Source organism: Papio anubis, chromosome 6, assembly GCF_008728515.1.
Source record: "Papio anubis isolate 15944 chromosome 6, Panubis1.0, whole genome shotgun sequence".
In the NCBI taxonomy this organism is placed as follows: Eukaryota; Metazoa; Chordata; class Mammalia; order Primates; family Cercopithecidae; genus Papio; species Papio anubis.
Genome location: NC_044981.1, coordinates 156,532,732 through 156,550,761, shown reverse-complemented (window position 1 = coordinate 156,550,761; position 18,030 = coordinate 156,532,732). Strand labels below are relative to the sequence as shown.

General features: G+C 43.7%; 1 protein-coding gene across 1 annotated transcript in view; it reads left to right on the top strand.

Moving 5' to 3' along the window:
• Nucleotides 1-18,030, top strand: part of LOC101003608 (mas-related G-protein coupled receptor member H-like) — a 41,655-nt gene that overhangs the window by 2,490 nt on the left and 21,135 nt on the right. The window contains 2 exon segments of the mRNA XM_031667618.1: nucleotides 5,193-5,283; nucleotides 17,740-17,970. Of these exon segments, the coding sequence (XP_031523478.1) occupies nucleotides 5,193-5,283; nucleotides 17,740-17,970 (322 nt within the window).

Sequence of the window (18,030 nt, the reverse complement as noted above, 5' to 3'; positions counted from 1 at the left end):
TCTAGGCAAGCCACAATCTTGGAGAAAATTCTTCCAAAACGTGTATCAGACAAAGGACTTGTATCGAGAATATATAAAGACTTCCTACAACTTAGAAAAGACAATACAGTGTTTTTTTGTGAGTGTGTGAAATGGACAAAAGTCTTAAACAAATATTTTATAAGTGAAGATACGCAAATGGCCAAGAAGCTCATGAAGAAGTATTCAATATTGGCCAGGCGCGGTGGCTCACGCCTGTAATCCCAGCACTGTGGGAGGCCAAGGCAGGCAGATCACCAGGTCAGGAGATCAAGACCATCCTGGCTAACATGGTGAAACCCCCTCTCTACTAAAAATTACAAAAATTAGCTGGGTGTGGTGGCAGGCACCTGTAATCCCAGCTACTCAGGAGGCTGAGGCAGGAGAATCGCTTGAACCTGGGAGGCAGAGGTTGCAGAGAGCTGAGATAGCGCCACTGCACTCCAGCCTGGGTGACAGAGCAAGACTCCATCTCAAAATAATAATAATAATAATAAGTATTCAATATCATTAATCATCAGAGGAAGGTCAATTAAAACTGTAATGAGATACCATTTCATACCTACCAAAATGTGGGTACGAAGGTTGTTCACACCAAATGTTGGTGAAAATGTAGACTAATTAGAACTCTAACGTAGCTCTGGAGGGAGTATAAATAGCACAGCCACTTCGGGAAACCGTGGAAGTTTCGTCCACATTACACACATGTCTATCCTACGACCCAGAAATTTCACTCTTAGATATTTATCCATCAGAAATTAAAGCCTATAGCCACAAAATGCCTTGTGTAAGAATGCTCCTGACCATTTTATTTACAAAAATAAAAATTAGGGCTGAGCGCAGTGGCTCACGCCCATAATTTCAGCACTTTAGGAGGCCAAGGTGGGTAGATCATCGGAGGTCAGGAGTTGGAGACTAGCCTGGCCAAAATGGCAAAACCCTGTCTCTACTAAAAATACAAAAGCTGGCCAGTCATGGTGGCGCGCCTGTAATCCCAGCTACTCAGGAGGCTGAGACATGAGAATCACTTGAACCAGGGAGGGAGAGGTTGCAGTGAGCTGAGATCGCACCACTGCACTCCAGCCTGGGCGACAGACCGAGACTCCATCTCAAAAAATAATAATAATAAAATAAAATAAATAAAAATAAATAAAAATTAGATGCAGCTCAGATGTCCATCAGCTGGAAGCTGGATCAACAAAGTGAAGATCATTCATACCATGGAACAATGGAATATTATTTGCCAACAGAAGGGAGCAACCCACAGATACGGTTGCATACAACAACATGGGTAAGCTCAGAAGCATAAGGCTGAGTGACAGGAGCCGGACACTAAAGAGTACATATATATTATCTGAATCCATATGCGTATATGAAGTTCTGAAAGAGGCAAACTTGTCTATGGCGATGGAAATCTGATCATTTTTTACTAGAAGTGGCAGATTGACTAGGAAAGGGCACCAGGGAACTTTCTGAGGTGAAGATAACATCCTATATCTTGGAGGTATAGCCAATGTAGATGTATGCATTTATCAAAACTCGCCAAACTCAATAACAAAGATTTGTGCATTTCACTATATGTAAATTTTATACCTCAATATTTCTTAATTTAAGAAAAGTATTATAGCTGAGCTTAGTCATTGAAATCTTCACACTTTTTTTTCCCCTAGTGGCTAAGGAAAGTGATTTGTTACAAAACTACAAAATACACATAGACACACGCATACAGAAGCATACACTTACATAATGTCAAACTGAAATGTCTTCTTTGCAAACTATGATAGGAAATGGAATTCTGAATTCATTTTTTCAACAATTTCAAATTATGTGCTAAAGTTACATGTTGTTTTGTGGCCCCCATTTCTTCTCCCCTACTGCCTCACACCAAAATTATTACTAAAGCAGCTTACATTGTCCGCTGCTAGTTTTTTGGGGAATAAGGATAGGTTTAAAAATGAATTACAAGTAAAAGGTTTTGATACTAGCCTAAAGCATCATAGCATTATGGTACTTCTTACTTTTTTTTTTTTTTTTAATACAGAATCTTGCTCTGTTGCCCAGGCTGGAGAGCAGTGGCATGACCTCAGCTCACTGCAACCTCCGCCTCCCGGGTTCAAGTGATTCTCCTGCCTCAGCCTCAGCATCCTGAGTAGCTGGGACTACAAGCATGTACCACCAAACCCAGCTAATTTTTGTATTTTTAGTAGAGACAGGGTTTCACCATACTGGCCAAGCTGGTCTCGAACTCCTGGCCTCAGGTGATCTGCCAACCTCAGCCTTCCAAAGTGCTGGGATTACAGGTGTGAGCCACTGTGCCTGGCCACATTACGGTACTTTAAACCAACTAGACCCACCACACTTTCCAAAACTGGTCCTGGATTCTGCTGGCTGCTTTATATTTCCACTAAGGAGTGATTCAAGATGCAGGTTAATAGGGATGAACAGGCTTAATATATAGAGAGCCCATGCAAATTGATAAGAAAAAAACAGTAAGACTCCCAATAGAAAAATGATCAAAGCACATGGAAAATATCCAACCTTACTATTAGCTAAAGAAACACACACTTAAAAAACATATTTCCCTTTTTCACCCACTGGGATAGCAAACATTTAAAAATTAAAATACTCAGTGCTGGTAAAGGTGCTAAGAGGCAGACATTCATACATGTTGCTACTACAGATATTACTAACACTAGCTGGTACGCAAGGTGGCAGAATTCCCTGGAGCCTTCCTGGGCCACAGTCAGGTGACCATCCAGGCAGACACGAGCACTGTGATGGTGATGCGATTTTTAAAATAAATGAAACGTTTTCTTGTCCCCTGAATTGCCACCTAATCTGCTCTATAGACACTTTGCCTTCTAATTCCTTACCTAGATTATAATCACGTGCTCTTTCTTACCCAAACATCTTGAAAAAAAAAAATCCAGTTGTGAGAAAGAGAATTTTTGGAGTATTGCCTTGGGTCATGGAATCTATCCATTCCTCTAGCTGTTCTAAATATTACCCCGGGTTCAGCCCTGCATACCTGGCCCTTCATGGAACTGTACCGTCTTAATTCTCCTTTGGAGATACTCATCAGCTAGCATTTCAGGGCTCTACAAAAGAGAGACACAAAAAGATCAAAATTGTGTTCATAAAGGTTGGCTAACACCCTTCCCACAGTACCTACGAAGTTTCCTTTTTGAGATTTCTACATCTGGAGTAGCTGAGTTTCTTCTGAGCAGTAGCCAATCTGTTTGTATTGATAGAAAACTATAAATTGGGTAGGTGGAATGTTTGTTTCTCTTTTCCTGCTAAGAAACCTGAAGATACATATTTGACCTGTCTTTGCAATTGTACCATATGGCTACCTAAAATAAAAATACTCAAAATTATTTAGTCAGAGGTCAAATCTGGGCACCGTAAAGTTGTATCATACTTTTTCTGTCAGTAACTATAGATTTGGGCAATGGTTTTTCACCTGTAATATACTTAAGGATGCTGAAAAAAAAATAAGTCACTTCCAAATGATAATAACTTGTATATTGGGAATACTACAAATAGCTAACAAAATAGCGGTGACTCTGATTTCCTGAAGAAAGGAGCCCTCTAAATTCTCAATAGCACTCGCTAAATTCTATTAGAGTTACTTTATTGTGTGTCTGTTTACCTGATTAAAATTAGCTCTTTGAGGCAAGAGTCATGCCTAACTCATCTAGTATTGGCTGAGCCTAACAATAAGTTGAATAAATCAATTATGTTTAGAGTTGTTACCACAGTTTTAAATACTGGTTATCATTATTTCTTGAATGTTAGTCTAATTCCTTCAGTTAGACTGTATGTAAGTCATATGGGAAATGAACGATATCAGTCCTTCCTTGTGTGCCCGAGAACACAGTAGGGGCTGAACACTGTTCTGCATTGTTGCTGTTGTTTGGAGACAGGTCTAACTCTGTTGCCCAAGCTGGAGTGCAGTGGAATGAACATGGCTCACCAAAGCCTCGATTTCCTGGGTTCAAGTGATCCTCCCACCTCAGCCTCCTGAGTAGCTGGGACTACAAGCCTGCCACCATGCCTGGTTAATATACATATATACATACATATATATATGTATATTATATATATATGTATATTTTATATATATATATATATAGAGAGAGAGAGAGAGAGAGAGATGGGGGTCTCACTACGTTGCTCAGGATAGTCTCAAGCAATTTTCCTGCCTCAACCTCCCAAAGTGGTGGGATTACACATGTGAGCCACCATGCCTGCCACTGCTAGTGGTTTGACAAACATCTGTAACTGTCAGTAAACTGACTAGAGCCCTTCGCTGGTATTTTGCTGAACCGATCTGTCTCTGTTGATCATAACTAGCATTTAGCAAACCTTTTCCCTGAATATAGCGTGGTATAATACTAATAACTTACATATGTTTAGGGGATGCCTGGGACATCTTTGTCATTACTGCTTGTCATATTTCAGAGGGTAAGGACTTGCTAATTCTTTTGTAAAGCCAGGATACCTTATTACGGTATTCTGTGCATCATAAAATGTACTTACTAAATGATTTTGGTGGCAGATTACAAAGGTAAAAATGTATCCAACTAGCCTTGCTTCATTTATCTGAAAACAGCCTGCACATCACCCAAATTCCACACCATCTGCTGGACTCATTATTGGTAAGTCAGTGTCCATACATTGCTCTAATGAGGTGCACTCGGCATCTGCAATGAGGAAAATCATAGCTTAATGATTTCTGGCAACTGTTAGTTGCTTAAGAGCAATTCAGCTACCCAATGTTTAATAATAAAAATTATAGGAGCCACATACAGGGACTTATGCTTGTACTCCCGGGGACTCAGGAGGCTGAGATGGGAAGATCTCTTAAGCCCAGGAGGTCAATGTCGCAGTGAGCCATGATTGTACCACTGCACTCTAGCCTGGGAGACAGAGGGAGATGCTGTTTCTAAAATAAAATAAAATTATAGTAGACAAAAATAAAAATGTGTCCAGCCCACACAATACAGCAAAATAAATAAAACAGACCTTCTTAATTTTGTCCCAACTTTAAACATTGTTCAGGGGAAAGAGGAAAATACAGTCACCTTCCCACGGCTCAGGCTCACCCACACAGTGTGCGGCTCTCCGCACAGACATGTTCCTCCCATGCTTCTCTTTCTTCATTTTCACAGACCTACCGCCACGGAAAGGGAACGAGAGGACCAGCATGGGGCAAGCTCACCATACTTGTGTTCTTATGAGAATGTGCTGGAGAAGGAGCCTGTACCACTGGCCAAAATGAGACTAAGGGATTTTCAGTGTTCTCCACTGTGCTCTGCTGACAAGGAAAATTAACGGTTGTCTATTGTCATCTGGTAGCCACTTCAGGCCACTAACCCTGAGCCAGAAGACACCAGCCCTTATATGGCCTGCTATGGTCTGGATCCGTGTCCCTGCCCTAATCTCCTGGCTAATTATAATCCCCAGTGTTGGAAGTGGGGCCTGGTGGGAGGCAATTAGCTCATGGGGTGGTTTCCCATGCTTTCACACCATCCCCCTTGGTTCTGTCGTCACAACAGTGAGTTCTTGTGAGATCCCGTTGTTTAAACATGTGTGGCACCTTCCCCGCCACTCTTTTCCTCCTGCTCTGGCTGTGTGAGACACCTGCTCCCCCTTTGCCTTCTGCCATGACTGTAAGTTTCCTGAGGCCTCCCCAGAAGCTGATGCTGCCAGCTTCCTGTACAGCCTGCAGAACCATGAGCCAATTAAACCTCTTTTCTTGTAAATTACCCATTCTCAGATATTTATAGCAGTGTGAGAACAGACTAATACATGGCATCTCTTCCATAGTGAAGTGGAGGTGAGGATTGGGTTCCTAAGTGCTGACGGGAAAGGAATGGATAATGGGGATAATGGGGAAAGCAGAAGGCTCCCATGCACAGGGCAAAAAATGAGTGGCTCCTGGGAAGTACACCTCCCCCATCAGGGGATCCCTGGAATCCCTGGGGAGAGGTCAGGGTCAGAGGGCATAGACCTGTTGATATAGGTGAAGTCACGCTAACCAAGGTTTACAGCACAATTCATCCAAGTTACATTCAAATCCCTTAAATAGTTCTGATACCCTGAGATTGTAAAAGGTATAAGCTGAGCTGAATATTCTAGAAAACTCTAGAATAGGAAAGTTCTAAGATTGGAGACCTTTCCCAAGCTATTCTACAGGGATAAACCCTGCAACACAGTGTGCTTCTGCCTTGGGTGTGCAGTCTCAACACGATACCATGCCACCACACTCTCTGCTTCCCGGGGGAGGTGGGCCCTCCCTGGGAGCTGCTTTACCAAAGGCCAGACTTGAGGTTTTCTCTTCCTTGCCACAACAAGGAGCCTTGGAGCCAGAAGGACCTACTGCCTGCCTTTACCAGGAGGTAGGGCTTTAAGCACCACACTCAGGAAATGGACTTGCTCATTCTTGTTCTACCCCAAGATGCAGCAAGGTTGCCTGTTCCCCATATCCACCTCCGACAGGACCTTCACACCTTGAGTTGCTGTGAAGGAGGCTCATCCACACTTGCACAGTGATTCTTGGTGGAGCTGGGGGGAAATCAGCTCACCTCACACCACATGTGGCACTGTGTGTCCGTACGGCAAAACCACTTCACCGCCGTTGACCTTTAGCAAGTTACTTCACTTCCCAAAGCCTCAGCTTCTTTGTAAAATGGAGACGATGACGTATCCACCTAATAAAGGCTGTTGGGATCATTAAAGGGGATGATGCAAGAAGGACTCCTAGTGAGTGCTGATAAATCTTAGCCATCATTGCATTGTTGTTTCTACAGCTATCGTGGGACATACCAGTGTGGCCCATAGGATATGTAATTGAAATTCTATCTAAATATTTGATAAGTCAGTCAGTTGTTTTCATAATACAAACTTTAAAGAGTAGGACTCAATAAAGTCACCTTGGTGGCATGGGATGGAGAAAATGGAGTGTGAGACATTGTAGTTGTGTGGTGCTCAGTGCACAGCATGCTGCTGTACCAGATCACCTAGGGCTGCGGCAACAGGGCCCCACACCCTGGGTGGTTTAAACAGCAGAAATGTATTCTCTCATTGTTGCAGAGGCTGGAAGTCCCAAAACCAGGTGTCACCAGAACCTAGGTCCTTCTGAGACTAGGTGGAGCCCTTCCTTGCTTCTTCCCAGTTTCTGGGGTGGCTGGCGGTCCATCCTTGGCACTCTTCAGTTTGCACAGTCTCTGCCTTTGTGGTCATGTCATTGTCGTCACATGACCGTCTTCTTATAAGGACATCAGTCACACTGGATTCATTCAATATGAGTTCATTCTACTCCAATATGACCTCATCTTAACTAATTACACCTGCAACGACTTCCAAATAAAGCCACATGCTGAGGTACTGGGGTTTGGGACTTCAGCGTACCTTTTTGGGAGGACACAGTTCAACCTGTAACAGGTGCTTTGTGAAGTTGAATTGTGTTGCCCTGCTGCACACTGGGATGGCATTGGAACCTGTTCTTCAGATTGTGCTCAGGCAGCTCTGGGGAATGAGCTCCAGGCAATAATGGGTGTCCTGTGAGCCCTGAGTGGTCTCCCTGACCACCAGTACCCTTCCAGACCCCAAACCAGCCCGCTGCTGGCGTGTGTCCAAGGCAACCAGAAGCTTTCCAACATTATTCAAAAATCTCTCATGTATGTTGAGGAATGGTGACTAGGGGGAAGAAATGATTTGCAAAGAAAGAAAAGAAACAATTCTCTGTTGTCATCCTTTTAAAAATGTCTGCTGCTGTTATCTTGAGTAAGGTGGTGGTTATACAGGTATATACTTATATCAGCAGTCATTGACCTGTACACTTAAAGTTTGTTAATATTTCTGTATAAAAATTTTATGTCCATAAAAAAAAGGTCCAGAAAAGAGTAAGAGAGTGGAAAACATAGGCATAACATTATTAGTCACTGGGTGTTTTTAGTGGATGGCTTTGCTAGATCAAAAACATGTAATCAGTATATAAATGGAGTGTGGGAGGGGGTGAGCATTGGAAAATTACCTATTGGGTACAATGTTCACTGATTGGGTGATAGGTATACTACAAACCTAAACCTCACTATTATGTAATATATCTATGTAACCAATCTGCACATGTATCCCCTGAATCTACAATTTTTAAAAATTAATGATTTTTAAAGCATATACATTGAGTAATAACAGAGCTGCTCTATTTTGTGCCCTTCCAGCAGAAATCAGGGTTTCCCTGCGTGCCTCATTAGTCCAAAGATGTGCAAGTTTCCTACTGTATTCTAGAGGATCATGCAGTAGAGAGCTGTCCACTCCACAAGGTGGGCGGTAGAGCTGGGTGGGGTCTGCGGCACAGAGGACTGCCTCACTGCACTGTGGACAACAAGCTGACCTTAGGGACAGTCAGAAGCATGAGGGACAGCTTGAGGCTGAGTCTTGCTGGGCAGCCTCTAATTCTTTGAAGGGTACAAGGATGACCAGAGTACATGCCCCACCCAGTTCCCATCCACACGGTCTTCTCCTTCTCCCAGCCTGTGGTTATTTATCGAGTCACTGTCAGTGGAAAAAAGTGCTCTGGGAATATGTGGCTGATCTTTCCATTCTGGGTGAATTGCAGCCTCATTTTCCCCTGTAACTGCAGTGGATGATTGTACTGAGCAATGCAGGCTGGGGCAGCGGGGAGCCTTCGGGGTCCAATGGTGAGAATATGGAAGAACTTGGAACATCTTTGTGTCCTCACAAAGACTTTCTTTCTTCCAGGTTTCCCTCAACTGGAGAGGTGCTAGGACTCTGTCCTCAATCTGTTCCCCCAGAATGGTTTGTTCCCCACTCCCCTTACCAGTCAGCAATGGGCTGTGTGTGTGACACTGTCCACTTGTCTCCCCAGTGACACACAGCAAAGCCACAGAGCAGAAGGGATTTCTTGCTTTGCCCAACGTGGAGTTGCTTCTCTTGCCCCTGTGCCTGCCCCTGTGCTGAAGGCCTCAGCCCTGCCACTCAGCCACACATGCTCTGATGCAAGGGTTAGACCCACCTAGCCGAGCTTTCTCCTCCAAGACAGGCCACTGCCCCATCCCCAGCTTAGATCCTCTAAGGGGGTATTTTAGTTTATTTTGTGTTGCTATAAAAGAACACTTGAGACTGGGTGATGTATAAAGAAAATACGTTTAGCTCACAACTTTCAGGGTGAGAAGTTCAAGGGCATGGCCCTGGCTTCCAGAGAGGGTTATTACAACTGCATCATAACATGGTGGAGAATATCAAAGGGCAAGTGAACACACTGGAAGAGGAGAAAGTCCCAGAGGAATCCTGGCTCTATTAACAACCCTCTCTCAAAGGAGCTAATCTATTTCCAAGAGAACACATCGAGTCTCCCCAGGGCGAGCACTTACTGATTTCCTTGAGAATAGCACGAACCTATGCATGAAGGATCCGCACCAATAACCAAACACCTCTCACTAGGCCCCACCGCCCAACACTGCCATATAAGAGATCAAGTTTCAACACCAGTTTTGGTGGAAACAAATAAACCACATCCAATCAATAGCAGAGGGGCAGTGGTTCTGACCTTCCTAGAGAACTGGCAGGACCTTCTGTCTGGCCAACCCTGTGTACACAGGGAAAGCTCACCACTGGGCAGATGTTTCCTCTGGGTTACTCTATCTTGTCCTATTTCGTTCTCCTCCCCTACTTTATGCCTGGGTGTATTCACATGCTATAGGGCCGTCAGAACAAAGTGCCACAGATTGGGAGGCTGAAATAGTAGAAATGTATTTTCTGATAATTCCAGAGGCTGGAAGTCCAAGATCAAGGTGCTGGCAGAGCGGCCTCTCTCCTTGGCTTGCAGATGGCCATTTTCTCCCTGTATCCTCACATGATCTTTTCTCCATATGTGTATGACTCTGTCCTAATTTCCTCTTCTTATAAAGACCCTCAGCCATACTGGATTAGGGCCCACCCTAATCACCTCATTTTAACTTAATCACCTCTTTAAAGGCTGTATCTCCAAATACAGTCACATTCTGAGGTGCCAGATGTTAGGGCTTCGGCATAGGAATTGGGGTGCAGTCAGACACTATTCAGTCATAACAGTGGGTAAGGTCCTAAACAGTTGTAGCACAAGACACAGAGAGGCTTCAGTGGTTGATCATTTTGCTTCCTGTCCTGCAGCCCCTGGTTCCCAGCAACACTCTTGTCTGCCAAAAGCTCCCACATCCTTAGGCTGGCAACCAGCCACTGCTTGATCCAGTCTGAGTTGTTCCAAGATGTGTTGGTGGCTGCTTGTTACAGTTCCTGTGTTTTGTTCCTGAAATTAGTTGCACTCAACTCCTTCCAGAGGCAGATGGGCAGTCTAGGTCTCCTCTCAAGTTCCCCAGCAAAAGGAGGAAGTCTTCTGGCCTCACTCCTAGAGACATATGGACATCCCAAGGCCCAGCATCTTTAGACAGCTCAGTGACATCTCTCCAGCTCAGGCCTCCAGTTGAGAGAGTGACTGATAGACAGTTCTGGATTTCTGTCCTTCTTAGAGCTGAGGTATGTCCTGTGTATATGACTCAACATGGGACGGTTCTAGCAGGCAGCCCACATACTGAAATTCCATGTTGGAATTCCAGAGGTGGGCTGTGCCTTCTGTTCCGGGGTGGACTCCACTTGTGTGCTGAGGGTGGTCTGGCAGGCACACCAGTGTGCTCCCAAGACTCACACTCTCAAGGTCCAAGGACATGCTGTTGAGAGACATTAACACCCATGGCTTGCTGCTTTTGAAGAGTCCATAGCTAAGCTGTCCCTGACATCAGTCACCTTCATCTGGATACAGCAGGCCCAAGGCTCTCAAATAGAATTGCCATATTCTGCCAACTGGGACCCTAAATGTGCCCTCCCCAGAAGTCCATTGTTCACTGGAATCATTGTTTAAATGCCTTTAGAACCAGTGAACACATCTCAAGAGGAAAGATCCGTTGTTTGCCACTAGTCTGGGACATGACTTTGAAATACTCAGGACAACACCTCATTTTATTTTAGTTCCACAGTAAAAGCATGAGGCCCTTGGGAACGAAAGATTTGTTCCTGTTTATAACTCAGTCAGCTCAGGGCCACCCTACTGCCTCTTCCTCCATTCCCTCCCTCAACTGCAGTGGCACAGAGCTGCCTGCCTGGTGCCATGGAGTTTGCCACTTTGGATAGTGGGGGCCATGAATCTCTAGGAAGACCTCCACCAGGAATATCTCCTGACCTCCTTAAGTCCAGATTTCCTCAAGCCCTTCCTGGGGAAGACTTTCAGTGATCCATGTATGGGATCTGCAGGAATGGGCATCCACATCTTCGCTGCTGCAGCTTGGTCCATGATGAACCCTGAGATCATAGTTATGGACACCCACCTGGGACCTCAGCACCTGTGTTGGCTCCAATGAGGGGTTACCTAAAGAGAACATTGTCAGACCTCACCACAAAGGTGACTCCGTACCATATGCCTGAAGCCAGTTTATAAGGGCCAATCTGAAGGCTAGGAAATCTAATTTGATGTGGGGCTCAAGTCTCACTTGCAGACTCTGACACACAAAACCTTCTCTGTGGAGGATCTCTCTCTCTCTCTCTCTCTCTCTCTCTCTTTCTCTCTCTCATAATTGATTTAATTTTTTGAGACAGGGTCTCATTCTGTTGCCCAGGCTGGAGCACAGTGACACCATCTCCACTCACTGCCGGCTTGACCTCCCAGGCTCAAGTGACCTCCCACCTCAGCCTTCCAAGTAGCTGGGACTACAGGTGCACACCATGCCCGGCTAATTTTTGTATTTTTTATAGAGACAGGGTTTCACCATGTTGCCCAGGCTGGTCTTGAACTCCTAGGCTCAAGCGATCTACTCACCTCGGCCTCCCAAAGTGCTAGGACTACAGGTGTGAGCCACCATGCCCGGCCTGTAATTGATTTTACTGTGGTAAAATATACATAACATAAAATGTACCAGTTTAAGCACATTTAAATGTACAGTTCAGTGGCATTAAGTATGTTGTGCAGCCATTACCACCATCCATCTCCACAACTGTTTCATCCTCCTAAACTGAAACTCTGGACCCATTAAACAATACCTCCCTATTCCCCCTCCACCCAGCCCCTGGCAATCCCCATTCTATATTCTCTTGAAGAATCTGACCACTCTAGGGACCTCATGTAAGTGGAATCACACAGTATGTGTCTTTTTGGGTCTGGCTTATTTTACTTAGCATGATTTATCATGGTTTATCCATGATATCAATGTTTATTCATGTCATAGCATGTGTCAGAATTTCCTTCCTTTTTAAAGTTGAATAATATTCTGCTGTATGCATAACTGCATTTTGTTTATCCATTCATGTGTAAATGGGCACTTGGGTTGCTAGACGGCATCTTTTTAAAGAGTGTTGCATTGGAGGACATGCTTCTAGATCACTTCCCAAATACCCTTTGTTCTATCTAGCTCTCAGGAGCCCTCTTGCAATCAATAGGCTGGTATGCTTCACCTAAAGCTAAATGGAAGGTACTTTGCAGGTACTTCTGACCCCAAACTACACATGTGACAAGGAACCTGTATCAGTCAGGGCTCTTAAGTGCAAGCAACAGAAACAGACACCAACTAAGCTGAGTAGAAAGAGGATTTATTAAAAGGATATTATCTAGCTCACAGAATCTCCAGGAAGACAAAAAAAATCCAGGCTAAGTTAGAATTCCAAAAACAACTGCATGAGCTAAAATCATGCAGCATAATTAGCTCCATCAAGACACTGCTGCTACCTCCCGCAAGCCACGATGACTCAGATGCACCTCCTATTACCACTGATACCCTGCACCGACGCGCTGTTAGTGCTGCTCCTGCTATCCTGCAGCCTATCTTCCTGCCATCATCACCCCCACCACGGAAAGCATTCTCTGTGGCCTGCCCCTTTTTGGCAGCAGCAGATAAGGCAAAGTCGGGACCAGAAACATCTGATTGGCTGCACCAAGGTCAAAGCCCATGGCCCACAGGAAGGGAAGCTGGGAAAGTAAGATTCCAAGAGGTGGAGAATTCCCCCAACATGGAAAGGATGTCAGACTCTGGGTGGCCAAAAGGATTCACTTCAGGTGTTAATGACCTCTCCAGCCCCATTTCAGTCCATCCCAGGTAGTAAGCATCCCAAACTATTTAATCCTGCCTTAGGCCTGATGACGTGGGGCCCCTTCCTGAGCCCACACTTTATGGGCCCACAGTGGCCTCCTCGATCATAGGGTCAAAGTCTGTGGGACCCAGGCCATGTGCCTGCCTGCAGCCTTTGGCCCTCCCCTCTTGGTTGCACTCTACATATCCAGGACCCTGGTATTTGGGGCCAAACAGCTCTGAGCCTGCTTCCAGGGCCTTCGCAGGCCTTGTCCCTGGGTCTTTCCTCCTGAAGGCAATGCATGCTGCCAGTGGGTATACTACTGGGCCAAGGGATGGCCAAGTTGGGGCTGTTTTCAAAGGATGTGCCTGGAACTTGGATATGTTCCCAGGGGTAGCCACTCATTTGCAAGTAACGCTCCTCACAGTGAGGAACGGAGCCAAACTCAGGAAGAGAAGACGGCTGGGCCTGGGGCATACTCTGTGGCTATGTTCTGTCAAGGAACTCCAAGGAGTCTAAGAATTCTAAACTTGAACCTGGCCTTCCAATTGTTTCAAATGCATATTTGTCAAAAAATGAAATACCTAGGAATAAATTTAACCAAGGAGGTGAAAGATTTCTAAAAGGAAAATTACGAAACACTGCTAAAAAAATAAAATTGAAGAGGACACAAAAAACAGATCATGTTCATGGATTGGATTTAATATTGTAAAAATGACCACACTACCGCAAATAATCAAAGATTTAATACAATTCCTATCAAAATACCAATGACATTCTTCACAGAAACAGAAAAAGTAATCCTAAAATTTGTATGGAATCACAAAATTCCTTGAGTAGCCAAAGCAATCCTGAGCAAAAATAACAAAGCTGGAGGTATCACACTACTGGACTTCAAAATATACTACAGTAACCAAAACAGCCTGGTATTGGCATAAAAACAGACACATGAACCAATAGAACAGAATAGAGAAACCGGAAATATGTCCACATGTTTACAGCCAACCAATATTCAAGAAGAACATCAAAAACATTCATTGGAAAAAGAACAGTCTCTTCAACAGTTACTTCAATAAATAAGTGCAGAAAAATAAAACTAGACCTCTTATCTCTCACCATATCCAAAAACCAACTCAAAGTGGGTGGATTGAAGACTTAAATGTAAGACCCCAAAATATTTTCTTTACTAGAAGAAAATATATGGAAAACACTTCAGAACATTGGTCTGGAAAAGGACTTTATGGAGAATACCTCAGAAGCATAGGCAACAAAAGCAAAAATAGACAAATGAGATTATATCAAACCAAAAATCTTCTGCATAGCAAAGAAAATAGTCAACACAGTGAAGAGACAACGTGCAGAATGGGAGAAAACATTTGCAAACTATTCATCTGATAAGGGATTAATATCCAGAATATACAAGGAACTCAAAAACAACTCAACAGCAAAGCAAAACAAATAGAATGTATTTATTTTGCTCATTAAAACAAATTAAAACATTAAAAATGAGCAAATGAGCTGAATTAATGTCTCTTAAAAGACATACAAATGATCAAAAAGTATATGAAAAATTGCTCAATATCACTGATCATCAGGGAAATCCAAAGCAAAACCACAATGAACTATTCATCTTATTCCAGTTAGAATGGCTGGCATGAAAAGATTTTCAAAATAACAAATGTCGGTGAGGATGAAGAGAAAAAGGACCTCTTATACATTGTTGGTAGGAATGCAAATTAGTAGAGTCATTATGGAAAACAGTATTGAGTTTTCTCAAGAAACTAAAACCAGAACCACCATATGACCCAGCAATCCCACTACTGGGTATATATCCGAAGGAAAGGAAATAAGTATGTTAAAGAGATAGCTTCATTCCCATGTGTATTGCAGCACTATTCATACTAGTGAATATGTGGAATCAATCTAAGTGTCCATCAATGGATGAATAGATTTTTTAATGTGATATGCTATGTACATATATTACGCATCCAAGAAAATTTGAAAAAAGAAAATGTGGTATATATATCTATATATACACAATGGAATACTATTTGGCCATAAAAAAGGACAAAAATCTGTGTCATTTGCAACAACATGAATGAGTTTGGAGGATATTATATTAAGTGAAATAAGACAGGCACAGAAAGATAAAACATGTTCTCACATGTGAAAGCTAAAAAAGTTAATCTCACAGAAGTAGAGCATAGAAGAGTGGTTACTAGACACGGGGAAGGGTGGGGAGGCAAAGCCAGAGGTTAATGAAGGGATACAACCACACAGCTAGACAGGAGGAATAAGTGCTAGTGTTCTATAGGATTATGGGGCAACTATAATTAATAATTCATTGTATATTTTCAAATAGCTAGAAGAGGAAATTTTGAATATTCCCAACACAAAGAAACAAAATATGTTTGGGGTAATAGATACGCTAACTACCCAGATTTATTACATATTGTATATGTGTACGGAAATATCACAATGTCTACAATTGTTATGTGTCAATCTACATAATATCTACAATTATTATGTGTCAATTAAAAATAATAATAAACGGGGCCAGGTGTGGTGGCTCACACCTATAATCCCATCACTTTGTGAGGCTGAGGCAGGTGGATCACTTGAGGCCAGGAGTTTGAGACCAGCAAGAGCAACATGACGAAATCCCGTTTCTATTGAAAATACAAAAAAATTAGTTGGGTATGGTGGCATATGCTTGCAATCTCAGCTACTTGGGTGGCTGAGGCACGAGAATTGCTTGAACTCGGGATTCAGAGGTTGCAGTGAGCAGAGATTGTGCCACTGCCCTCCAGCCTGGGCAACAATGCAAGGCTCTGTCTCAAAATAAGTAAATAAATAAATAAAAATAATTATAAAGGAAAAATGTATATTTGTCAAGGTAAAGAATAGAACATTTTATTTAACAGTTGAGTAGCTTGTGTTAAATTTTTTTATTGTGGTAAAATATACATAAAATGCAATATACCATTTTAACCATTTTTAAGAGTACAATTCAGGGGCATTAAGTACAATCACAATGTTGTACAACCATCACCACTATCCATTTCCAGAACTTTTCGTCATTCCAAACAGAAACTCAGTGCCCATTAAACAATAACTCCCCATTCTTCTCTCCCCAGCCCCTGATAACCACCATTGTATTTTCTCTCTCTGTGAATTTGCCTATTCTAGGTACCTCATGTAAGTGGAATCATATTTATTTTTCCTTTTCTATCTGGCTTATTTCACTCAGCATAACGGTTTCAAGGTTCATCCATATTATAGCATGTATCAATTTGTCAGAATTTCCTTCCTTTCTACGGCTGAATAATGTCCCACTGTAGCTATACACCACGTTTTGTGTATCCATTCCTCCATCATGGGCAATTGGGTTATTTCCACCTATCAGCTAGTATGAATCAGGGCTGCTGTGATCCTTGGTGTACAAGTATCTGTTCAAGTTCCTGCCTTCAGTTCTTTTGGGTACATACCCAAAGTGTAACTAGGGAATCCAATGGTAATCTATGCTTAACTATTTGGGGAACTGTTTTCTACAGTGGTTGTACCATTTTACAATCCCACCAGCAATTCAGAAGATTTCCAATTTCTCCACATACTCACCAACACCTGTTATTTTGTGTTTGTGGGGGTTCTTTTAAATAATAGCCCTCCTAATGGGTATGAAGAGCAGTGTGTTTTATAATTTTTAAATATTTAGACATGGGGGATGTGTACTCTTATACCAGACCCCACATTGTTAGGGTTGGGTCAATTCTTATAACCATAATTGTGTATTTGCTCTGTAGGGCTGCCATAAGAATTACCTCAAAATGGGTGGCTCAAAATAACATAAATTTATTTTCATAGTTCTGGAGGCCAGCAGCCCAACACTAAGCTATCAGCAGTGCCATGGTCCCACTGAAGTCTCTATGGAAGGGTCCTTCCTCACCCTTCCCACTTCTGGTGGCTTCCAGCATTCCTTGGCTTGTGGCAGCATCACTCCAGTCTCTGCCTTATCTCCCTGGTCTCTTTCCTCTTGTCACTGTGTGTCCTTTTCTGGGCTCTCTCCTTGGATTTATTGTCTGCCCTCATCCAGGATAACCTCATTTGGAGCCTTAATCACATCTGCAAGGAACTTATTTCCAAACAAACTCACATTCTGAGGTTCTGGGTGGATGTGAATTTTGGAGGGACAGCGGATTCCTTTCCCACCTGCTCCACTGCACAGCAGCACAGAGCCCACCTGAGCAGTGCTGAAGGGTGAGAGGTCGCTCAGGGGGCATCAGATTCATGAGGCAAGAGCAGCCCAGGGGGTCTTTAATGTGCAGTGAAGCCGGCGGAGGTTCCTTCGTTCTGGCCCCAATATGCAGAAATATGCCCGTCTTTAATTTTCTAGAGTGTAGCTATTTGCTCTCAAATTCCCATACCCACTTTGTTGGGGAAACATACTTCATCTTGGCACCTCAATATCACTCCGTCTCTTCTGTTTGAGCAGCTCCTTTCTGGTAAGCCGGCAACTCTGGTTCTAAATTCAGTCATTCCAAGGTTCCGACTCCATGCAGGGCTGTTCTCTCTGAAGTCTTTCCTCTCCTTTCCCCTTTGCAGAGCAGAGGCCTGCATGCCAGCAGCTGGGGGGCCTGTGGCATCAGGGGCAGTGGGGACCTGGTCCTTGGGGCGCTTACACAGAGGCAGCTGAATGCGCAGGACCCAGAGAGCCGGGGAGGCTGGCCGGGGGCAGGGGCGGGAAGCGTTAGGGTCGGTGATGGGGGCCTGGCTTGCCTGTGGCCCAGGGAAGGCTCCGAGAGGCCACAAGGCATCCCTGAGCCCAGGCTGACCGTCAGCGGCATCCCAGGAACTGGGCTGGCCCCACACCTCTGCAGCACCCTGGAGGGAGCC